Consider the following 26279-nt stretch of genomic DNA (forward strand, 5'->3'; position numbering starts at 1 on the left):
AAAGTAGAGGTGCTGCCAAATGCAATATCACCAGATGCTCTCAAAAACAGATCCAGTCCTGACCAACATGTTTAGGCAGAAGGGATATGGTTCAAAATCCCTTTTACCAAAGACTGATAGAACACTTTCTCTTTTCTTCTTTCCCTTCTTTCCTTCCTTCTCTCCTTTCTTCCTTTTCGCTTTCGGCCGGTTGTTTAACAAAAGATATATAAAGTCAGCTGCTTTAAAGATGTGTTTATATGACAAATGTCTTTAGCTGGGTGGCGGAGAAGAACTCCAAAGACCATGTTTAATGTTGAGCACCAAGCACACTACGGGTGGTTCTTAAATATAAAATGACAAATGCTAAATACCCATCTCTCTAATGGTTTCACGTTGCATCTTTAGACTGTCAAAAGTCTACTACATTTTAGATAAGAGCAGTTTCAGGAAGGCCATACTCAGCCTTTCTGTATATTTTTAAATAGTTCTCTACAAAACCTTTTCAAAAATATTTTTTTTTCTCTAAACCTAAATCTGGTAGAGTGGATTTGTACATGTTTCCATTGTTTGAAGTTTGACTGTCATTATTCTTATTAATGCAACAGACTGGCTGCATCAAACCCCATCATAGGTGATACGTATATGTTAGCTTTCTATGGGAAAAAGCAAATAGCCTTCACCACGAATTAAAGGCACAGCTATTTTTATGCCATTTGTTACCAACTTAATGATAACATGTAACACGGGATGGATATATAATTATTTTATATAGATTTTCTTTTTATAAGTTATACTCTTAATCTTTCTAACATATATACAATATACATATATTTATATATACCCCTGATAAATCTTGTTTTAAAGGTAAAACATCAACTCCTTTCAGCCTTATGGTAAATATTGAAGGCTGTTAGTATTTCACAACTCCACTAGAGAAATGATGGCCAAGTGCAACTTAACAGTATTTTTAAACTCTATACCCCTGGTCTGAAATGAATGCAGATTCATTTTTCTTTGTTTTTTCTAATATTTAAATATATATATTACTTGTTTATATCATGTCAGTAGGAAATCTAGAAAAAAAAAAAACCCACCAACAACAACTAATGTCTGCCATCATAGTCAAAGCAGAAAACTCTGCCTAAGAGACAACCCTACTGGTATGGTATACACGGGATATTGCAGAGGTGTAATAGTCTTTGTTTTAGTGGATATGTACTAACGTGAAAAATCTGTACTTCGCATCATCATGCTGGGTGAGGATTGTCCCTCATCCTCGAAACAGAATGTTGTCCTGGTTTCTTTCTGGACCCCCATGATGCATGGGTTCACCTGTTTTCAGATATAAGCGTTTGAAAAACACTCTCTGTTTCCAGCAACACTGCCTTAGTGTGGGGGAAAGCATTCTGTAAGAAACTATTTTTATTAAAGTCAGCCCTGTTCTGTTCTGGACTGAAAGTCATCTCCAGGTTGGGCAGGACGGGAGAGGGTGAGCTGGGGACCTTCACCACACCAGATGGTGTTGTTTATCTTTTGACTGCTTACTGGCGTGAAACAGTTGTTCGTTCTACCTTTTGCAATTCTTGAGAAGCTAGTGGCAGAGACTGAGACACAGCACTACTGTTTCACAGGACGCCTACTGTATCTACCTCAGCTGGGATGAATACCCAGGAACTGCTGTCAGAGCAAGAGGACCACGGGTACTACTATTCACAGTGTTGCTTTTGTTTTTTTTTCTCTTTTTTTGCATTATTTTAATCTACAGAGTAAATGATTATTTATATACACACTGGAACCAATTAATGCCCTCAGACAATGTATAGTTGTCTCATAAAGCAGGAAAGACAATGCAGGGGAAACAGGTGCCCAAAAGGCGTGTCACAAAGGCTTCAGAGGTTCTAGGTACCACTACAAGTCAAGGCTGGAGATCACTTCTAAAACACTCAATGTTCAAGAGGAATGCTTTAATTTGGAGACAATACGCCCCTCCCGCCCGCCCCCAGACCTCCGTCTTTTTACTTCTTTTCTTTTCAATAATCTTTTCGGCTCACTCTCAAAAGTCCTGGCTCCTCAGACATACTTTAAGCTATAAATAGACGCTGCATAGTTCTCCGCTCGGCGTGCGGCTCGCGAGTCCCTGCAGTCCGGCCGCGCTCAGTAGGGCGCGAAGAGCACCGGCGCGTGCGCGCTGCGCATGGGCCCCGGCGCCGGCCGCAGCAGCGCGGGCGGCAGCGCGGGCAGCAGCGCTGGCGGCGCGGCCCGCAGCGCGAACGGCGAGCTCACGGCCACGGCGGCCGCCGCTGCGGCCAGCGGCCCGGGCAGCAGGCGCGGCGCCAGCGGCTTGGACGGCTCCTTGGAGAAGACCAGCTTCACCTGCGGGGGGAAAGAAGAGCAGGTCAGCCAAAGTCTCGGGGTTCACCCGGAGCGCCCAGAACGCGGGCTGGCTCGTGAAACAGCGCGCACCCCGCCCGGGCAGAGGCACACCCTGGGAACCGCGGCGGAACATTGGACGACGGCGATGCATGCGCATCCTGGGACCAGCCTGACGGAAGACACACCGAGCAGCTATGGCAGGCCGCGACGCGCTTCTTGGCCAACATATACATAGATACACACCGAGCAGCTATGGCAGGCCGCGACACGCTTCTTGGCCAACTCAGTACATATAGTATATATATACAGACACATATATATACACACCGAGCAGCTATGGCAGGCCGCGACACGCTTCTTGGCCAACTCAGTACATATAGTATATATATACAGACACATATATATACACACCGAGCAGCTATGGCAGGCCGCGACACGCTTCTTAGCCAACTCAGTATATATATTATATACATACATACATATATACACACAGCATCTATGGAAGGCCTGAACAAGCTTCTTGGCCAACTCAGTATATATATTATATATATACAGACACATATATATACACACAGAGCAGCTATGGAAGGCCTGAACACGCTTCTTGGCCAACTCAGTATATATATTATATACATACATACATATATACACACAGCATCTATGGAAGGCCTGAACAAACTTCTTGGCCAACTCAGTATATATATTATATATATACACAAATATACACACAGAGCATCTTATGGAACGCCTGAACACACTTATTAGCCAACTCAGTATATATATTACATACATTCATACATATATACACACAGAGCAGCTATGGAAGTCCTGAAAAAACTTTATAGCCAACCCTATATATATATATATATATATATACAGAACATTTTATGGAAAACCTGAACAAACTTTATAGCCAACCCTATATATATATATATATATATATATACACACACAGAACATCTTATGGAAAACCTGAACAAACTTTATAGCCATATATATATATATATATACAGAACAGCTTATGGAAAATCTGAATAAATTTTTTAGCTAACCCAATATATACATAGAAATCTTATGGAAAACCTGAACAAACTTTTTAACCAACCCGATATATATATATGTATTTTATATATATATATATATACACAAAACATCTTATGGAAAATCTGAATAAACTTTTTAGCTAACCCTATATATATATATATATATATATACACATATACACACATACATACAGAACATCTTATGGAAAACCTAGTCAAATTTTTTAGCCAACCCAATATATATATATATAATATATATGTACAATGCTATGTTATTATATATTATGTATAACTGAATATATATGTATAAATATTATATATGTATAACTGAATCACTCTTCTGTACAGCAGAAATTAACATAGCATCATACATCAACTATATGCCAATAAAACAAATTTTAAAAGAACAATGGAACCTGTAGAACATCTTTCCTTTTGGAGGAACTGGAAGATCTCAGAAAATGACTTGATCTAGGATGCTGAACAGATGTGCCGAAAAGTACTCTGCTATCTTATTTTTCATGATAAATATACCTCCTGAGGAAACTATTCATCTTGAGAAAAAATAGGGAATTTTTTTACTCCACTCTTTACTTACATTTTAACTAGCAGAGGATGGACATTTAAAAATGTTTATTTTATTTTATTTTTGGGTGGGCTGCCGGCATCTGGATCTTAGTTCCCCACCAGGAGTCAAACCCGCCCCCTATGGTCAAAGTGCGGAATGTCAACCACTGGACGGGCTAGGCAAGACCCGGGGAATAGACATTTTTAAAGAGAAATTGATTAATGCTGTCAGCTACTCTGACTATGCAGATGTGACAAGAGAGTAGCACAGGAAGGTGTGAGTACCAATCAAGAGATGTAAAAATAATAAAATTCCGCTTCCACTAAAGAAGGGAGGAAAAATGATCCCCCCAAAAACTTTGCCATGTTTTGCTTTCATTGGTACCAACATTCTCTGACATCTACGCTGTAATACCAGTTTATTCTCTGAGGAGTAACGTTAGTAAGATGGCTGTTCTCATGAAGGGAATGTTCCCATTTATGGAAACAGTAACAGTGCTAGTTAAGCAGGAGGCTTTGGAAGCTAACATTAACACAATTTGACTTCTCTGTTTATTTAAGAACTATTCACTTGATTGTTGAAAGAGGCATCTCCACCGGTCAGAAATAGCACTCAGATTATGGCTGGTACTGCTGAAATATCCACTCTGAGCAGAATTCAAAGTCTCTTACAGCAGCTAAAATGCATTCTATGCAAAAGAGCAAAGGGACTTCATTTGCATAAAAATGGGTGATGCTACTAAATTAATTGGGTCAACTCATTCTGAAGTCTCACAATAGATGATTGCAGTTTTCCTTTAACTGTGTTTTCACGTGTTGGTAGCACACAATAGCACTGATTATTAATAAGATCTATTTTGAAGAAAACAGATTTCAAAATGCATAATTCAGCACATACTGTAGAGCAATTGTTCTCCATCTTAATTTTTTATACACACAGTTATGGTTTATTATAGCTAAACAGTGCAGAACCCTGCCTCTCTCAAATGTAAGCTGTGGTCACTTCAACCAGAAAAAAAGCCTATGCTTATAAATAATTAGCTTAAGATGTCAGGAGGTTTACAGATTTCCCCTAAAATCCTATAAAAAGTGGATAGATGGCCTAAAAGCGGGTAGATCCCCTAAAATCCTAGAAAGAGTGGGTAACCTTTCCCTTCTCCAGGGTCTTTTCCCAACCCAGGGATCGAACCCAGGTCTCCCACATTGCAGGCAGATTCTTTACCAGCTGAGGCACAAGGGAAGCCCAAGAATACTGGAGTGGGTAGCCTATCCCTTCTCCAGGTGATCTTCCCAGCCCAGGAATCAAACCGGGGTCTCCTGCATTGCACGCGGATTCTTTACCAACTGAGCTATCAGGGAAGCCAATGCTTATAAATAATTAGCTTACAATGTCAGGAGGTTTACAGATTTCCCCTAAAATCCTATAAAAATTCTAGGTCGGGACATCAGTACTAATATGCATACCAGTGTGAAAAACGAGAGGGCATGTCTCAGGAAGTATTTCCCAGGCCTTAAATAATGTCCTAAGGTGAATTTTCTTTTTAAACGAGCCACGCCTTTCAGACTGTTGTTTAAAAGCCAGAATTGTTGAGGGAAACAACAGCAATGCTTTATCTCTTGGGGATCTTAAAAAGAAGCTGGAAGAATTTGTTCCTCACCAACCTTTCTTAACAGTACCCACTAACCTCAGGTACAGATTTCCCACGATTACCTACCTGACTACAAAAGAGTTTGGGTTTCCTTCCCTCCCCAGGCTCAACCTGAGCCCAACTGAAAAGATGTCTGATGTTAGCTAACGGCGACAGGAGCCCACCCAACTCAGGAAACCAGTGCTTCTTTTGGCGGCATAGGGGTTGGACTTTCAAATCAACCATCTTTACTTGGGCGTCTTCCGTTTATCTCCCTTAGTTGACTGACAGAATGAAATCCTCCAAGGAAGGCTCCGCTCTACCTGGAAGCAAAGGTGACACTCACCCCCAGCGGGCGCGCGGCCTTCTGCAGCTTGCTGTAAGGACTGTATTTCGGTTTCGGGGGCTTCCCGGCAGCTCTGTCTTTGTGCCTTCTACTGCTGATGTGCTATTGAGAGCAAGGAAAAGGGGCAGTTTTAACGAAACCGTCCTCCAGACCCTCATAAACACTGTTTTAACCTGGGGAAGGATATTAATTATTTCATGCAAGTTGCAGAAAGACAGAAATAAAAGAGCATGCACTTTTGTCCTTGGTTGTGGATGCTTGAAGGAGAGATACTTTTATGCTGCCATTTTAGTCTATTTTTAACACATAGCAGGGTCTTCTTTTTCCCAGCTTCTCTCCTTATCAGAGCACAGATCTCAGTTTATGGACATTTACAAAGGAAAGAAATGTCTGAAGGAATTTTATGTGCAAATAAACGAAGGTGCCCAGGCAGGCACGGATTTATTTCCATGCTAATATTTACCCTCACATTTGTACAGCCAAGTGTCAACCCCTTAAATTCTAAAGATAAATAACTAGGGTGCATAAAAATCAGTGCAAGAAGGTACGTGTGCATATAAAACACAATACGATATGAGGGCTGGGACTGCAGCGAGCGCGGTGGACCGGATCCCTCTGGAAGGCTATCAGAGTAGAAGTGACTCCATCCCCTTAGCGGGGGGCTACAGGGCACCGCCAGGTAATAAGGCAGCGACATGAAAGAAGAGCACAGGGTGAGGTTAGTGGCATGCGCACATATCTAAGCAAGGAACACGGAACGCTGCACTTTGACCTTTAACGAAAAGCAACCCTTCCGAGTGGGAAACCTGGTAAAGCAGAGACCTGCTGCAGCCCCCTCGCCTCCCGCGCTTCATCCGTAAGAACAGCACAGACTCCAGACAAGCCGGGAAGCGTGTTAGAAGCCGCTGCATTTCCGTGTTCCCTTAAGCAACCAACCTATGCACCCGTGAGGAAGGGCGGCGAGTCCGAGGCTTGGTGGATGGGCGCGGGAGGGGGCAGAAGCGCAGACAGGCCGCCCCTGGGCCTGAGGCCCCTTCCGCGGCGGGCCCGCCTACCTGCTTCAGCTGTGTCTCCGAGTTGACGTGCACATCACAGATTTCACAGTGAAACGTCTTGTTCTGCAGGCCTGTGTTTCCCTTGTTCACTGGGCCTTTGCCTTTCACTCCTGCCCTGGGGAAGGCTTTGATAGCCCCGCTTCCGTTCCGAGCTTCCAGCATCGTTTTGTGCTTGGTGCCTGCCAGAAATGTTAAAAAGAAAAAAGAGGAGAGAACCCTTAGCTAGTAATCGCCTCCAAGACACGATGCGGCGGCACCACGTGGTGTGATGCCGAGTCTGAGTGCCGGGCTTCCGGGGGTTCCGCCTCAAACACGCTCAGGACACAAAACCGCAACCGTGGGCTCTGACCGCCGCGCGAGCGTGTCTACCGCGCACGGCTCTATGTCCCCGGGAACAATCAAGCGCCATCGGTACAGGAGTAGACTCAAAAGTCCTGAGATGAAGTCAGATGGGCGTGACTTCCTCTTGATGCTGATGAGACATGGATGATATCTGACGAGGAAGGGTGATTTGGTTGCTACAGGTATAGTTGGAGGTGAGGTGTAACAAATGTAATCAGCTTAAACAGGGTGTGTTTACAGAAGTGGCGCTAATTAAATACCCAGTTTCTGAACAGAATACAAGCAAGCTTTCCTGGCTGTGTAGTTTAGGTTCAAAGAAGGAACATAACAGTATAGAGATCTTAATGACTGAAAAAAAAGTCCTGTTAGAATAGCAAAGTTCACATTGATTGGCTGCTGCTGCTGCTAAGTCACTTCAGTCGTGTCTGACTCTGTGCGACCCCAGAGACGGCAGCCCACCAGGCTCCCCTGTCCCTAAATTTCAAATGTTAAAAAGAAAAAAAAAGCTATAAAAGGGGGATTCACTGGCTAGGTGGGTACACATTAAGAAATGCTTTTTTTATTACACCAGCCATATTTGCCCATCCCACATAAATAATGTTACTCTAATTCATCAACATTTGCTTTTTTTTTTTAAACACTAAAATTCAGGATGGCAGTGTTCTCTCAAAATTTTTCTTCACAATTTCCTTCTTGGAGTTGATAAATATTCTTTACTTTTCTTGTTTAGCCATGTGTTTTTGCTCTGAAATTTTCTTTTGTTATCATTTATATTCTTCCTGCCATTCTGGGTTTTTTTAATTCTGTTTAGAGGTTTTATCATCTTAATTGTATTTATGAGATGGGTTCGATCCCTGGGTTGGAAAGATCCCCTGGAGAAGGGAAAGGCTACCCACTGCAGTATTCTAGCCTGGAGAATTCCATGGACTGTATAGTCCAAGGTGTTGCAAAGGTTGGACACGATTGATTGACTTTCACTTTCACTTATCAGGAAAAAAAAAAGATTCTTAACTTCTTGTTCTTGAACCAGCATCTCAGAACCATTCAACATCAATAAAAAAAGATGTTGAGGTTGGGGGCGGGAGGAGAAGGGGACGACGGAGAATGAGATGGCTGGATGGCATCACCGACTCTGTGGACATGAGTTTGAGTGTACTCCGGGAGTTGGTGATGGACAGGGAGGCCTGGCGTGCTGTGATTCATGGGGTCGCGGAGAGTCGGACACGACTGAGCGACTGAACTGAACTGAACTGAGGGCTTTCCAGCTTGGAGCCAGTCACCAATGTCTTCGATAAGAGGCAATGAATACATGGAACAAGTTTACACCCATATGATTCTCTCTTGCAAAATGATAGTTTTACCGAGTCCAATATTAAAAAATGCATATTTTTACAACGTAGATCCCTCACTTTGAACCTCTATCCTTAGGCACAGCAATGACGATATTCAAAAGGAAAGAGAAAAGAGTCAACATGTTGGGGAAAAACCGGAACAGCTGAAATATGGAGCCAGGGCACTGTCCATGGTGGTGGGGCTGGTGAGACTGTCTTGGGTTCACTCTCATCGCGCCCCCTGTGGTCTAGTGACCCGACGCTTCCTACTTTGTAAGAAGATGCCGTAAATGAGGGCAAGGCAAGCAACATTCTGGGGAGCGATGCGTATGCACACACACACATAAGGAACGAGTGAACGTGTCTGTACATACACACACATGCATCATTTTGCCAAGCTTTCATGTACGTGATCTTCACACAGATCAGAAGCTTCCGTGTCACTATGTGAGCAGATGATTATCCAACGTTCTCTATCCAAACCGATGATTTTATCATTTTTTTTTTCCATGCAGCTTGTTCAGTCAAACTGATGAAGAATTCCCAGGGCCTGTGTGGCTTAGGAATGTCTAAGCAGCAGTGAGTAGGACAAAATTCTCATCCTGGGCACTTCTCTGGTTCAGTTCAGTTCAGTTGCTCAGTCGTGTCCGATTCTTTGCGACCCCATGGACTGCAGCACACCAGGCCTCCCTGTCCAACACCAACTCCCAGACCTTGCTCAAACTCATGTCCATCGAGTTGGTGATGCTATCCAACCATCTCATCGTCTGTCATCCCCTTCTCCTCCTGCCTTCAATCTTTCCCAGCATCAGGGTCTTTTGCAATGAGTCAGTTCTTCACATCAGGTGGCCAAAGTATTGAAGTTTCGGCTTCAGCATCAGTCCTTCCAGTGAACACCCAGGACTGATTTCCTTTAGGAGGGACTGGTTGGATCTCCTTGCTGTCCAAGGGATTCTCAAGAGTCTTCTCCAGCACCACAGTTCAAAAGCATCTGGTGGTCCAGTGATTAAGAATCCACTTTCCAGTGCAGGGGATGGGGGTTCAATCCCTGGTTGGGGAACTGCACAGAACAACTAGGCCTACAGGCCAAAACTGGAGAGTTGGAGGCCACAACGAAAGACCCCTCACGATGCAGTGAGGGTCCTGTGTGCTGCAACCAAGACCCAGCACAGCCAAAAAGTAAGTATTAAAACAATTCTCACCCTGACTTTCCTGAAGGCCCCTCAACTCACTACGGTTAGTATCTCCTATGGTTTGAGCTGTTATCTGATAGTGGCAACCAAAATGAATCAAAAAGCTGTTTCTACCTATATGAAGATAGAAGTACTTTATCTTGCTTGGGAGGCTGATAAGAAAGTCCGGCTTGGGCAATTTGACTCAAGATTGAGTGTCAGGTGGATTAAAAAGAGAAGGAATTAAAGATTTGGCCCCAGCAGTAGGGGGTGAACAAAGGTAGGTAAAGATCTGAGCAACAGTAGGTAAAGATTCAGAAAACAAAATGATCTCCTTCATATCTTTGGACTCACCTGTGTCTGACCCTAGAAGAAGAGATGTGAACAGAAGGTACGTGAACACTGGAGAAATGCCAGCCTCGCAGAAAAGTCACTGCATGATCAGCATTACTGTTCCAGTGTAGTCCTTCCCCAGAAGCTATTAAAGATAGGAAAATGAAGTACATCCACTCATGCATGCCTTATACAGATGCAAGCAAACACACACACACACACACACACACCAAACACATGCTTAAAATCATGCCAAGATTGGGTGAAAAACTCCAGCTAATAGCTTTGACTCTGGGGTTAGTATTCATCATCAAACAGAGTGGAACTTTTGTACAGTGTAACCTCCTGCGCTAGTAGCAGATTGTCAGTCATAATTAAATTGCTATTAGATAGTTTCAAAAGAGCGGAAAGCTTCAGTAGCCTGTCAGGGGAGCTATATTTGCTCCAAGTGCAGCTACAATTAAGAAAATACGTACTCTTAATTCTCAAGCATTTACCTTTTTGAGAGCTCAAATGTGCATGAATAATCTAAAAATAGTGATTATTGGGAGGATTTATGCTTATTTTATTTTTCCAGCATTGCACCTATTGTGCTAAATTACCCACCTGCTCCTAGCTGTGGTGTGAGATCGGTGACAATATTATGCCCATTTTAGAGATAAACTGGGACTAAGAAAGGTTAAGTTACTTGCCTGGCTCACAAAGCAAACATTACTTGAAGTTACTGATGGGTAGAAGGTGGATTTCTAACTAAGTTCCTAGAACTATGGGGGTTTAGCTAGAAATCCACTAAGGATGTCTGAGCTAGCTGAATTCCAGTTCCACGGGAATCTCTCCACCACCTTTAAATTCTCTATGTTATTGCTGCTGTCTTTTCTAAACTCGGATTGTAATTTGAGTCTTTCAGATTCTCGTTCTTCTCCTGTAATACGCCTTTCTGCTCGGCAGAGGATCCAGAACCAGGATGCTATATGAACAGCAGTGGTTTTGTGATGGCCGGTTTGATCATCTCCGATTTCATCCATGTGTAAATATCCCGCCAGGCTGGTGCCTTTACTTGTGACTGCACAGCAGGGCCCTTGCAAAACTGCTTCTGTACTTTCAATGAGCTGTTTTCTTCCCAACACTTTTAAAAGGCTGGCGCTGACAATGGCCTTCATTTGAAGCTTCCATGTTTCCTGAAATGCAAAATCATTCTCCAACCAGAGTGTAGATCCAGCAAGTCATAATGCTCCGAGAAATACTAATTCTGTTTGTTTGTATTTTATTTGTTTGCTTTTGATCACCTTGGATTGAGATATTTTATCTGCAAAAATCAAAGTAATACATGGTGCGGAGCGAATGGAGGCTAGCTTTCCCTTTACTCCCCCATCATCTTTACAGATTCCAATTTTTAGATGGCTCTTTCTTTATTTGAATTTGATTCATTAATTATGGCTGCACTGAGTCTCAGTTGCTGTGTGTGGGGTTTTCTGTAGTTGCAGTGACTGGGGGCTCCTCTCTAGTCGTGTGGTCTACAGGCTCCTCATCATGTGGCCTCTTTTCCCCGGGAGTTCAGGCTCTAGAGCACGGGCTGGCAGTTGTGGAGCATGGGCTTAGCTGCAGCTCAGCATGTGGGATCTTAGTTCAGGGACCAGGGGTGAACCCGTGTCCCTTGCATTGGCAGGCAGATTCTTAATCACTGGACCACCAGGGAAGCCCCTGGATGGCACTTAAGTTAGGTACTGGTGTAAAGAAAAGGGAGGTGAGCAAGAAAACTGAATGGCTTTCTAGAATTAAATCAATCAGCCATTAGGTCATCAGGGAAACTGGGGAAACTTCTTTAAAATGGAAAATAAATTACAATTCCTCCAAGGAGAGGTATTCACAATTCAGTTCAATTGCTCAGTCATTTCCAATTTTTTGTGACCCCATGGACTGCAGCACACCAGACTTCCCTGTCCATCACCAACTCCTAGAGTTTACTCAAACTCATGTCCATTGAGTCAATGATGCCATCCAACCATCTCATTCACTGTCGTCCCCTTCTCCTCCTGCCCTCAATCTTTCCCAGCATCAGGGTCTTTTCAACTGAGTCAGTTCTTCGAATCAGGTAGCCAAAATATTGGAGGTTAAGCTTCAGCATCAGTCCTTCCAATGAATGTTCAGGACTGATTTGCTTTAGGATGTACTGGTTGGATCTCTTTGCAGTCCAAGGGACTCTCAAGAGTCTTCACCAACCCCACAGTTCAAAAGTATCAATTTTTTGTCTCTCAGCTTTCTTTATAGTCCAACTCTCACATCTATGCATGACTACTGGAAAAACCATAGCTTTGACTAGACGGATCTTTGTTGGTAAAGTAATGTCTCTGCTTTTTTAATATGCTGTCTAGGTTGGTCATAGCTTTTCTTCCAAGGAGCAAGCATCTTTTAATTTCATGGCTGCAGTCACCATCTGCGGTGATTTTGGAGCCCCCCAAAATAAAGTCTCTCACTGTTTCGATTGTTTCCCCATCTATTTGTCATGAAGTAATGGGACCACATGCCATGCTCTTAGTTTTCTGAATGTTGAGCTTTAAGCCAACTTTTTCACTCTCCTCTTTCACTTTCATCAAGAGGCTCTTTGGTTCTTCTTCATTTTCTGCCATAAGGATGGTGTCATCTGCATATCTGAGGTTATTGATATTTCTCCCAGCAATCTTGATTCCAGCTTGTGCTTCATCCAGCCCAGCGTTTCTCATGATGTACTCTCCATATAAGTTAAATAAGCAGGGTTACAATATACAACCTTGACGTACTCCTTTTCCTATTTGGAACCAGTCTGTTGTTCCATGTCTAGTTCTAACTGTTGCTTCTTGAGTTGCATACAGATTTCTCAGGAGGTAGGTCAGGTGGTCTGGTATGCCCATCTCTTTAAGAATTTTTCCACAGAGGCATGTGAAAATCTTAATGGAGGTCATCATGTGCCAGTCTTTTATTTTCTACTTGTACATGTGCATTTAAAACATTTGGATAACAAAGTAATTCTGTATAGAACTTTCCTTGGAATTACACGTACTTTTAAAAATGTACATGATTTTTAATGACAGCATAGGCTTACAACACATGAATGCTATATATTTAACCACTTGCCTAATATTAGACATTTGTATTATTTTCCTCTTTCCCTATATAATTATCCTATTCATTAATCTTTTAAAATCCATCCTAAGGTTGTTTCCTTATGATAGATTTTCATAAGGGGTGTTCTAGGGACAAAATATGACTATTTTTAAGTCTTGATTCAAGCTGACAAATTAACTGTCTAAACAGTACAAAGGAAGTTTCAGAGGGATTCATTTGAAGGGAAATGTATCTTGCAAAATTTGCCTTTCTATAAAATAAATTTCAATACCTTAAAGTTAAGTTCTCCAGAATGCCCATGAGATGAGGTTTAATAGTGTCAGACTAGACTGGTGGGAAAGATGCCCTGGATAAGGGCATGGCAAGCCACTCCAGGATTCTTGCCTGGAGAATTCCATGGACAGAGAAGCCTGATGGGCTACCATTCATGGGGTCAAAAAGAGTCAGACATGACTGAAGCGACTCAGCGTAGCACAGACATCGGCAAACCCAGGTGATAGCCAGGGGTCATTTACTTACCTTCTCACTGACCAATTCAGATAATCCAGATTACAGATACGGGGGCAGGAAAGTGGTCAGTATCCATACAAACAACAAAGTGCTTTTTGAGGTGTTTATTTATAACATTCAATATAATGGCACGGTAGTCTAACTTCTGTGTCTGAAGGGAAAAGTTACCTTGACTCTCTATACCTGAACCGCGTAATTGGCACCAAAAGCCTCCATTTCCTCTTTCTGTTTTTATTCCTCTAAATGGCAAGTTGGAAGGACTGATGCTGACGCTAACATGCCAATACTTTGGTCACCTGATGTGAAGAGCCAACTCATTGTCAAAGACCCAGATGCTGGGAAAGATGGAGGGCAGGAATAGAAAGGAATGACAGAAGATCAGATTGTTGGATGGCATCACTGACTCAATGAACGTGAGTTTGAGTAAGCTCCGGAGTAGGTGATGGACAGGGAGGCCTGGAGTGCTGCAGTCCATGGGGTCATAATGAGTCGGACTCATCTGAGTGACTGAACTGAACTGAAGGTTCTGTTTGGCTTGAGCATGAAACCACTCTTAAAAGAAATGGCACATAAAAGTACACGGTAAGAAAATGCATCTTGACACAACATTGAAATCACTCATTCTGGTTGTTCATCCATGAGAAGTCACTAAACATGAAATAACTAAACTCTGAATGCTGACAGCTACATAAAATTCTTTGGTTAGATAATATATTCCAAATCACCCATATTGCAATTTCCAAAGTACATTATTTAAGAATTATAAGAATCTAAAAAATTCCAGCAGAACTATTCAAATCCCTAAAGATGATGCCATCAAGGTTTTGCATTCATTATGTCAGCAAATCTGGAAGACCCAGCAGCGGCCACAGGACTGGGAAAGGTCAATCCTTATTCCAATTCCCAAGAAGGGTGGTACCGAAGAGTGTGCTAAGCATCGGACAAGTGCACTCATCGCCCATGTTAGGAAGGTCATGCTTAAAATCTTGCATGCTAGGCTTCAGCACTATGCCAACCAAGAACTCCCAGATGTCCAAGCTGGATTTAGAAAAGGAAGAGGAACCAGAGATCAAATTGTCAACATCTGCTGGATGATTGAGAAAGCAAGGGGACTTCAGAAAAACATGTATCTCTCTTTCATTGACTACGCTAAAGCCTTTGACTGTGTGGATCATGACAAACTGTGGAAAGCTCTTAGAGAGATGGGAATACCAGACCATCTTTCCTGTCTCCTGAGAAACGTGTATGCCGGTCAAGAAGCAATAGTTAGAAAGAATCCTGCAGAGAACAACTGATTGGTTCAAACTGAGAAAGCAGTATAACAGGGATGTCTGCTGTCACCCTGTTTGTTTAATCGACATGCTGAGCACATCATGAGAAATGCTGGCCTGGATGAGTGACAAGCTGGAATCAAGATAGGTGGGAGAAACATCAACAACCTCAGATGTGTGGGTGATACCACTCTAATGACAGAAAGCAAAGAGGAACTAAAGAGCCTCTTGATGAGGGTGAAGGAGGAGAGTGAAAGAGCTGGTTTAAGACTAAATAAAAAGTCTAAGACCATGGCATCGGCCCCATCACTTCATGGCAGACAGAAGGGGAAAAGGTGGAAGCAGTGACAGAGCTCCTCTCCTTGGGCTCAGAATCACTGCAGACGGTGACTGCAGATATGGAATCAGAAGATGTTTGCTTCTTAGTAGGAAAGCTATGACAAACCTAGAGAGTGTGTTGAAAATCAGACACATTACTCTGCCAACAGAGGTCCATATAGTCAAGGCTTCAGTCTTCCCCGTGGTCACATACGAATGTGAGAGCTGGACAGTAAAGAAGGCAGAGCGCCAAACTGTGGTGCTGGAGAAGACTCCTGAGAGTCCCGTGGACTTCAAGGAGATCAAACCAGACAATCTTAAGGGAGATCAACCCTGAATACTTGTTGGAAGGACTGATGCTGAAGCTGAAGCTCCAGTATCTTGGTCATCTGATGCGAACAGCTGACTCATTGGAAAAGTCCCTGATGCTGGGAAAGACTGAGGGCAGGAGAAGAGGGTGTCAGAGGACGAGATGCCTGGACAGCATCACCGATGCAATGGACATGAACTTGGGCAAACTCTGGGAGATTGTGAGGGACAGGGAGGCCTGGCGTGCTGCAGTCCATCTCAAAGAGTTGGACACGAGTGGGTGGCTGAACAGCAAAAACAAAAAGAGCAGATGTATGCTCATGTGCAATGGATTCGCTTTGCTGTACACTTGAAACTAACACAGCATTGTGAGGCTACTATAGGGCAAAAACATTTTGAAAAAGAGAATTGTGGCTCCAGTCCACTCTCTGATAGAAACTTCTGGGGTGATGGAAATGGTCTTGAGCTGTATGCACCAATATGGTGGCCTTTAGTCACAGACATTCTTCAGCACTTGATACGAGGCTACTGCAACTGAATTGGTGATTGATTTCAATTTAAATCACCACCTAAGGCTAGTGGTCACCACATTGGATAGCACAGCTCTTGTACTCAAGCATGTCCTGCATGAACATGTGTAACACAGACTCTGCGGCTGAACTGTCTTTGTTTAATCATTTGTAGAAAGTTTAAAGAAGGCACGACAGCAGACTTGTGATAGAAGATTCTCCATCTGTTTTTTCCATCCAACTGAAGTCTTATCATCATCTCAGAAGATGTTGACGAGATGTGATAGATATCTCTGGGCCTTAATAATAACAAGGCCATGAACTTGGACTACCACTGACTGGCTTAAATGAGTTTTTCACTTGAAACATGAAATGACAAATCTCTAGAGGAAACAAGTCTTTATACAGTCTCTTCCTGAACAGAGGCACAAACTGGACCTGGGCTTCTTGAATGCAATTCCTGGGTTTTGCTCAAATTTTCATTCTCAGGGCTCAATGCGTGGTAGTCAATCAGTGAAGATTAGCAAAGTATTGGATATTAATAAAGATCAACAAACACATATTCACAAAGAGAGTTATGAGCTCAGGTTCTGAGATGGTATAAGCCAGAGTTTGTCTCCATTAGCTATGAGGTTTCAATTTACTGTGTGTTGCAGGAGATGCATTTTTCATCCTAAGGTATTATTTCTGGCATGCCCACATGCTCAAGAAATTTTAGTCAATCTTCTCTTTCTTATTCTTAACATTGTTTTCATGTTTAAGCAAAAATTTAGAAATCTCTAAGCATTTTAAAATTTAGTCAAGTCTGTCTTTCAATAATGTGACTTTTCTCTATATTAAAACTTAGTGAGGGAAAGTAAGTTCTGTGTAGGTACAAAAAAGCTGGAATGTGCCTAGTGAAAATGATCAAATGTTACCACTTTAAGTCATCACCAGAAAAATCTGCCAAATTAGTAATTAGGTTGCTTATAAAATTTCAAAGGATTTTTTTTCAATTATATACAGAAACTCATTAAAATTGGCTAAGCAAAGCAGGATGTTTAGGGGGAATTTCTGTATAGAACAAGACAAAACATATCTTTTTATAATATCTGTGTCCATAACATAAAAATAAGAGGAGACTTCAAGGTCTCTTATAAAGAATATATCCTCTTAAGGTGTTGCAAGCATTCTTAGAAAGTTTCGTGAATCATGCTAGCAAGTTCAGGAGAACAGCTTTTCCTCCCAAATTAAAAAAAAAAAAAAAAAAGAAATCCTATATTCCAGTGCTATTCGAAAAAATTAACTAATTTTGAATGGCTCCTTTTTAATGAAAAATAAAAAGAGAGAGCACATGAAATAACACAATAACCCAGCTGGGGCTTCCCAGGCGACTCGGTTGTAAAGAACCCGCCTGCCATGCCTGAGACACAAGAGACGCGGGCTCCGTCCCTGGGTCGGGAGGATCTCCTGGAATAGGAAATGACATCCCGCTCCCTATTCTTGCCTGGAAACTTCCATGGAAAGAGGAGCCTGGAGGGCTACAGTCCACGGGGCCACAAAGAGTCAGACACGACTGAGCGACTGAGCAGACAGCAGCTGCCGTGATTCTGCTAATAATCATGGCATGATATTTGATCCTCACAAGGTGCACATGGCCTCTTAAATCCACGCGCAAGAGAGAGATGGACAGAGAGAGAAGGAGAGAGAAAAGGGCCCAAAGACAACTGCCCAGGTCCACATAGAACAGTTCTCTTCTGATCTGATGTAAAAGTCAAATCTGACCACTTCTAGTTCACTCTAGTCTATTCCATTAACAAAGGCAGTGTTTGATGGAAATCGTTTTCCCAATGTTTATGATTAAGAATGCATTTTCCAGCCCAAATGTGGGAACAACCTAAATGCCCGTCAACAGATGAGTGGATAAAGACAATGTGGTGCATGCATACAATGGAGTACTGCTCAGCCATAAAAAGATTGAATAATGCCATTTGCAGCAGCACAGATGGCCCTGGAGATTAATGATAATACTAAGTGATGTAAGTCAGACAGATACAGAAATATATGCTATCACTTATATGTGGAAGCTTAAAAAATAATACAGATGAACTTACTTACAAAACAGAAACAGATTCACAGGCTTCAAAAAGAAATTTACGTGACCAAAGGGGAAACAAAGAGTGGGGAGGGACAAGTTAGGAGGTTGTGATTAAAGCAGATAAACAGCAGAGACCTGTGTTATAGCACTGGGAACTCTGCTCAATGTTCTGTGTGTGTGTGTTAGTCACTCAGTAGTGTCTGACTCTTTGTGACCCCATGGACTGTAATTTGCCAGGCTCCTCTGTCCATGGAATTCTCCAGCAAGAATACTGGAGTGGGTAGCCATTCCCTTCTCCAGGGGATCTTCCCAACCCAGGGATCGAACCCAGGTCTCCTTATTGCAGGTAAATTCTTTTGTCTGAGCCACCAAGGAATAACCTAAATGGGAAAAGAATCTGAAGAAGAATGAATATACGTATAACTGAATCACTTTGTTGTACATATGAAACTAATACAACATTGCAAGTCACCTATTCTCCAACAAAGTTTTAAAAGAAGAATGTGTTTTCCAAGATTAAGAGTAAAACGTGTCTTGAAGGTGGTTGACTTCCCGTGAACAGCCCACAGGTGCATAACTCTCCAGTGTCACAGGCCTTAGCTCATGTCTATGATGTGTTTCCCAAGGGATAAAAAAGAAAACTCTTAGAATTGCAATGTAAATGCAAAAGACCCGTCTCCCTGTTCTGCAGCAGGGCTGCTCCCGATGACAACTGATGTTCAAACCTGGTTCCCTGACAAACACAGCCAAGTCTTTATCAGTGTTTTCCTATTAATAAAATCTGGATCAAAGAAGAAATTGGAGAAGTCTTTTAAAGATCTATTGATGGGGTAGAGGTGAGTGGAGGAAGCAGTGGTGGGCTCTGAGTGCAGCTGGCAAGGTGGTCCTTAAAGAGAACTCGAAAACAGGGATTCAGTGGATTACTATCCAAAGTGGTCCTGCTTTCCACTAGCATCATGGACTGACAACTCTAAATAGTGTCAGTGTGAGGACTCCTCTCTGAAAACTATTTTACTGGTCTCTATTCTAAACAACGGATGTAGTTATGATGAGATCTAATATTTATTAAATTAGCAAACCATCTGCTCCATCTGTCGAACTCTATTATGCAGCCATCCCCAGAAACACACAAATTCGACTACAAGCTTTAGTTTCACTAGTGATTTCAGAGTAGTTCAGAATCCTCTAAGCTCACAAAGTCTGCAACTCATGCGCCTGTAGTGCGACCTTTTTTTAATGTAAACAACAGATTGTAAACGGACAAGGAGAGCAATGCGATCACACAGATGGACGGACCGACAGTCTGTCACCAGAGTGAAGTCAGTCAGAAAGAGGAAAAAACAGAGTCTATTCTCGCCTATCTGTGGCGTCTGGAGAGGTGAGACCGGTGAGCCCATCTGCAGGGCAGGAACGGAGATGCAGACGCAGAGTGGGCGCGCAGGGGAGGCCGCGGGGAGCCTGCGGCTGCCGCGCACTCAGGGCGTGTGTGACACAGACAGCCCGTGGGAGGCCGTGACCCGGCACAGCTCCGCTCCGAGCTCCGTGACGGCCTCAGGGCCGGGGCTTGGAGGCCGGGGCGCGTGTCTGGGCGGCTCAGGCACTCTGCTGCGCAGCGGGCGCGGCCACAGCGCGTCGCAGACCTGCGGAGGCGCGGCTCTGCCTTCCGTGCGGCCCTCGCAGGCCTGGCCCGGGAGCGATGCGCGGGCGCGCCGTCCGTGCAGGTGAGCTCCGCGGGCTGTCCGCGGGCGGTCCCGGGGGCCTTCGCGTCCCCGCCTCCTTCTCCCAGCCCGAAAACCCCCGAAGCCCCCGGGCCCTCACACCCCGTCTCCGCGCCTGCCTCCGTGGCTCCGCGATCTCAGGCTGAGTCTGCCGAGGCCCACTCCCACCCCGGGCAGGACAGGGGCACGTGTCGGGCCTCGCCGTCCACCGTCCCCGGCGGGTTTCCGCTGAGCGTAACCCGCGGGGAGATGTCCGATGCGGAGAGAAAAACCCCTTAGAGGGACGAGATGGGGGTCCTGGTGTCCCCCGGGCTGAAACCTCGGCGGGGACACGCCTAGGAAAGGGCTCGAGTCAGGGTGACAACCCATCACCTCCTAAGCCTTTAGGTGAGAAGGTTACACCAGTTCTCAGCTCTGCCTGCAAAACACTTGGCAACAGTTCTGCTTTTGTTTTTTTTTCTTTTCCCAAACACTATAGCTTCCCAGGTCCTGGCTATATAACAAATCAAAATCCCTGGACGTAGGAAGTATATATATATATATATATATATGTAGGAAATACATTTAGGATATATAATAGGATATGTATGCAGGATATATGGACCTTCCAGGTGGTTACGTGGTAAAGAATCGCATGTCCAGTCCCTGAATCAGGAAGATCCCCTGGAGGAGGGCATGGCAACCCACTCTACTATTCTTGCGTAGAGAACTGCATGGTGAGCTACAGTCCATAGGGTTGCAAAAAGTTAAGACATGACTGGATGACTAAACAGCAGCAGCAGCAGGACATAGATAAATCAGGATCCCTGGATGTATATATATTAATACATATGGAAATATATTTAAATAAGCATAAATGCATATATATTTAAATATACTTAAATATAAATTTATTTATATATAAATATATGGATATACTTTTCTATCCATATAAAACATATGAATATATATTTATGCATATAAAATATATACATATTTAAGGTTCCAAATGCAATTTTGACACACAAACCATAGATGACCATAGAACTGGAATATGGAAAATGTTGACCTGACATGATAAAAACAAATAAGTCATTCTTTCTTTGCTCTTAATCAGATGTCTCTGATCAGAATTCAGGAAGGACATCCAAATTCTTAATAAATTAAGTGCAGCCTCCAAGGGTATGGTTTGTTTATCTGTCAAAATGGGCCTCCCCTCAACATGAATGCTTCGCTGTCAGGATGGGGAATGACCAAGGATTCTCGAGCACTGAATGGACATCCAGTGATGTCCACTCTCTCCCACGACCATGCACCCAGGAAGCACGTTCTTTGTAGGAGGAAAGGTGGGGGGATCTGAAGGTTTAGGTTCCGACTTGGGGCCAGATGCTGCTCCGTGTGTCCCAGTCTCTGCCCTCCCGAACTCCCCCTGACTGCGACGCATGCTGCCTGCAGGAGGGGCGTGTGTGTGCGGAAGGAACTGTCCGCCACCTGCAATTACACCCTTAGAGGCTTGAAGTCAATACTGGAATGTTACTTGGGCAGCAGGGGTTGGTCAAAGACTCCATCGGTGCACAGCTGCACTATTAACTCAGGGAATGATTCACCAATGATTCTTTTCCTATTGTAACGGCTGACAGAGGCCTGGCAATGAACCCAGGCTTTCAGAGAAAAGCTGATCTTGGGCCAAAGGGCTGGCTAAAATCTCAGGTAGGACATAAATAAATAAACAAAAAATAAATAAAATCTTTATATAAGTCAACATAAATATATTCTCTCTCTCCATATATATATTATATATATATATAAATATCTAGTTAGATAGGCTTATATAACGATATGTAACATCTTTAAATATAAATATATATAAACATAGATACACAGAAAGAGCAAGTAGATGGAATCAAATTATATCCAGAGAGGACTCCATACTGGCTTATCAGTATTTTCAGCTCTACTGTATTAAAGTTTAGTGTTTAAGTTAGAGAGGCCTGGGTTTGAACAGAGGCTCGTCACCTAGCCGATCGTGTGACTTCTCTGAGCCTCAGTCACAGCAGAGGAATGGTGTCTGTAGGTTGTCAGAAAGAATAAGTAAAATCTTTCATGTAGATATCTTACCTCAAGATAAGGTCAGATGTCTTATCTTGCTTCTGTCTATAGGAAGCATTTTCTTAAGTTTAATTGTCCAGTTCAAATAAATTTAGCCCAAACAATATTATTTACCATAAAAACCATAATAAGGCAGTTTTAACCAAAATCGCATGGAGTTATGCAACCCAATTTTGCAACTCTATTGGTGCAACTTTAGAAAATTTCATTTAGAAGCCAATGCATGGAAATAACATAGCAATCTAGAAATCATATAAACACAAAGCTGATGCTTTAGAATTATATTTTACTGACTCTCCTCGTGTTTATAAAACACACACACACACACATTCACACACACACAGATTCACACAGACACACATCCACAGCACAGCACGGGAGCCCTGGAAACCCTTCGCTGCCCTCATGCCAATGACACTTTGCTTGTCACTGTTACTTTTTAATGGTTAATGAGTTCCATGTAATAATTGCCAGTTTTCTGCCACCCCTCTGTCCCCTGCTGCCAAAAGATCTCATCTATTCAGAGGAGCATAATTGCAGAGCTGTTGAGACAGAGAAGGAGTCGTGCATCTCACCACTGTTGTGGGCCTCCAGCTGGGAGGCGGAGTTGACAGCAACCTTGCAGAGCGAACAGTACAGCAGCCGCTTCGCCTTTTCTTCCTCAGTCTCCGCGGAAGGACAGGAGCTGTTGCCGCTGGCTGTGGCGGGGCTCTTCTCCACCTTGGAGGTGATCTCAGTTGTCATAACACTGCTTTTGCGAATCTCCACAGTTGTCGTCGTTGATATTGCTGGTGTCCCTGCGGTACTATCTGCAGTCAAGACAGCACAGGAGAAAGGCAAAGACAGTGGCGTCATCTTTCCCTGTTTGAAAACGCATCCCCGATCTTGCATTCTGGTAACGAGGAGAGCAACTAGCCCTGACCCCCTGTCAACCACGTGGCGATCCTCTCCTGAGGAAACAACCCAGATGCACACTTACAGTTGTGTCTATTGATAGAACGCATTTGGACAGTTCTTGAACATACATACAAATAGGCTTTAACATGCTTTCTTGAAGTAAATAATCATGCTCGAATTTCTCTAGTTACCGTGTGGCCTTACTGAAAGATTCTTCACTGCACACCGTGCTTTGTTTGTGTCTACTAGGACGGCTTTAGAAAATACAATGGAGAGGAAATGCGTCTAAGGTATTTTCATTTCTCTTTACTACTTGTCTTTCTATTTTCCTCTTCATCTCTTTCTTTAATTTAAAACAAAATAGGTAAAATAGGGCTTCCCTGGTGGTCCCATGCTTAAGAAGCCGCCTTTCAGTGCAGGGGGCGCTGGTTCCATTTGTGGTCTGGGAAGATCCCACATGTCGTGGGACACCCGCCTGTGTGCCATGACTGCTGAGCCTACATCCTGCAAGGACTGAAGCCTGTACGCCCTAAGGCCGTGCTCCAGAACAAGAGACGCTGCCACAATGAGAAGCCCACAGACAGCATCTGGAGACTAGCCCCCACTCCCCGTAGCTGGAGAAAGCCTGTGTGCAGCGACAAAGACCCAGAGCAGTCAAAAACAAACAAAAGAAATAAAACCATGGTCAAGACCCTTTAAAAAAGTTGGTTGTGATCCTGTGTGTGCTTGTGCAAAATATATGGGAAGTAAAGAACCCTGATGTCACACTACTTTGTCACGATCAAAGGTTTAAAAATCCTTGCCTTATTTACAAAGAGCTGTATGTTCAACAAATACAAAAATAATCCACATACAAACAAGACGAATTGTAATCTGGCATATTTACTAAGCATGTGTCCTGCACCGGGATGAGTTCAGGGAGCACACAACACAAGAGTATGCAAACACCAATGGCTACTCTTCATACGGAATTTACAGACTGGTCACACCATGCTAATGTCACAGCTTTCAAGAGCTTGATGACCAGAAAGGCGTGGATGCACTGTAACCCTACAGCCCTTCTGGCTCTGAACTTTGACTAAATCTGGACAGGTCAACCTCCAAAGTGAGCCTACCTTGTCTTAGCTTCACCTGGGTAGGCACAGCTCCCAACCCAAATAGGCTAGTTAACATGGTGTGAGCAACATCTGCCAAGTCCAGTATGAATCGCAAATGAGCTCCATGCCCTGTGCTTTCTATTTTTATATCCCTTTTCACTGCCTCCCGGCTGGCTAGCTCTTAACCTCCTACTCAAAATGTTCCCAGGCAGCCTCTCCAGCCACAGCTGCTCTTGGGATTGTCTCTGCTACCACAGGTTGCCGTGTTCACTGTCCAGCCGTCCTGAAACACCGGGTGGGCGGAGGCTATAAAGGACAGTGGTTTACCTGCAGTGAGGGGCTGCCCTCATAACAATGTAGGTCTTGTTAATTTCTGTTACCAACAAGCCTTTGAACTTGGGTTTTCACTTTGATCTGGAGAGAGAGGTGGGAATATGGGTAAGGCTGGTCACGGCTTCTTTCCCAAATATGGCACAGAAACACTAGTCAGTCAGAAGAGAGATGGGTTCTTGCTGTTTGTTTTTAATTAATCAATTTTTATTAAAATTTTTGAACTATAGTTGATTTACAAAGTTTCAGGTATACACAAAGTGATTCTGAAATATATATATACATACGTATTTAGCTATTATATATCTACATTTATGTATGTATGTGTGTGTGTATACACTATATATGTGTGTATGTGAATATATTCTTTTCCAGATTCTTTCCCATTATAGAGGATGCTGAGGGATATTGAATAGAACAATTTATTTGGACCTTCCCTTTGCCCTAACCCTTCATATACTTTTAACCACTTATTCAGCCATAAGGCCATTAAGGTCCCCTGCAGTATCATGGAGAACATCTAACCATGTTAGAGAAAATAATCATAGTGCCATCACCAGTTTTTCTCATGGAAAGAGAAAAATAAGTAAAATTAACTAACATCAATTTTTGCCACAAGAATGCATTACCTTGAACACTGAAAGGCCCACTTCCTGACTAGTCTTCACTTGTCTTCTAAGGTACCAACATTAAAATATCAGGTAATACCAGAAAATTTCAAATCCTAAAAGATGACACTGTTAAAGTGCTACACTCAATATGCCAGAAAATTTAGAAAATTCAGCAGTGGCCACAGGACTGGAAAAGGTCAGTTTTCATTCCAATCACAAAGAAAGGCAATGCCAAAGTACATTCAAACTACCTCACAATTGCACTCATCTCACACACTAGCAAAGCAATGCTCAAAATTCTCCAAGCTAGGCTTCAACAGTACATGAACCGAACTTCCAGATGTTCAAGCTGGATTTACAAAAGGCAGAGGACCTAGAGATCAAATTGCCAACATCCATTGTATCATAGAAAAAGTGAGATTTCCAGATAAAATCTGCTTCATTGAGCATGCTAAAGCTTTTGACTGTGTGGATCACAAACTGTGGAAAATTTTTAAAGAGATGGGAACACCAGACCACCTTACCTGCCTCCTGAGAAACTTGTATGCAGGTCAAAAGGCAACAGTTAGAACTGGACATGGAACAACAGACTGGTTCCAAATTGGGAAAGGAGTACAGTTAAGACTGTATATTGTCACCCTGCTTATTTACCTTACATGCAGAGTACATCATGAGAAATGCTGGGATGGATGAAGCACAATCTGGAATCAAGATTGCTGGGAGAAACATCAATAACCTCAGATATGCAGATGACACCACCCTGATGGCAGAAAGTGAAGAAGAACTAAAGAGCCTCTTGATGAAAGTGAAAGAGGAGAGTGAAAAAGCTGGCTTAAAGCTCAACGTTCAGAAAACTAAGACCATGGCATCCAGTCCCATCATTTTCTCTCAAATAGATGGGGAAACAATGAAAACAGTGACAGACTTTATTTTCTTGGGCCCCCAAATCACCTCAGATGGTGACTGCAGCCATGAAATTAAAAGACACTTGCTCCTTGGAAGAAGAGCTATGACCAACCTAGACAGCATATTAAAAAGCAGAGACATTACTTTGCCAACAAAGGTCAGTCTATTCAAAGCTACGGTTTTTCGAGTAGTCATGTATGGATGTGAGAGTTGGACCATAAAGAAAGGAAAGCATCTAAGCACTGATGCTTTTGAACTGTGGTGTTGAAGAAGACTCTTGAGAGTCCCTTAGACTGCAAGGAGATCCAACCAGTCCATCCTAAAGGAAATCAGTCCTGAATATTCATTGGAAGGACTGATGCTG

At 43.1% G+C, this 26279-nt stretch overlaps 1 protein-coding gene across 2 annotated transcripts in view; it reads right to left on the minus strand.

The window, feature by feature from the left end:
• Nucleotides 1–1994: 1994 nt before the first annotated feature.
• The window catches only part of ZNF385D (zinc finger protein 385D), a 350361-nt gene continuing 326076 nt past the window's right edge, over nt 1995–26279 (minus strand). For both annotated transcript variants that reach the window (XM_055416769.2, XM_088832539.1), the window contains exons 5-8: nt 22650–22883; nt 6995–7173; nt 5940–6041; nt 1995–2355 (exon numbers count right to left, since the gene is read on the minus strand). In XM_055416769.2, the coding sequence (XP_055272744.2) occupies nt 2137–2355; nt 5940–6041; nt 6995–7173; nt 22650–22883 (734 nt within the window). In that variant the 3' untranslated portion in view covers nt 1995–2136. The remainder of the gene's footprint in view (nt 2356–5939; nt 6042–6994; nt 7174–22649; nt 22884–26279) is intronic.

This window comes from Moschus berezovskii, chromosome 26 (genome assembly GCF_049115385.1).
Source record: "Moschus berezovskii isolate FMDL1 chromosome 26, NW_MosBer_1.0, whole genome shotgun sequence".
In the NCBI taxonomy this organism is placed as follows: domain Eukaryota; kingdom Metazoa; phylum Chordata; class Mammalia; order Artiodactyla; family Moschidae; genus Moschus; species Moschus berezovskii.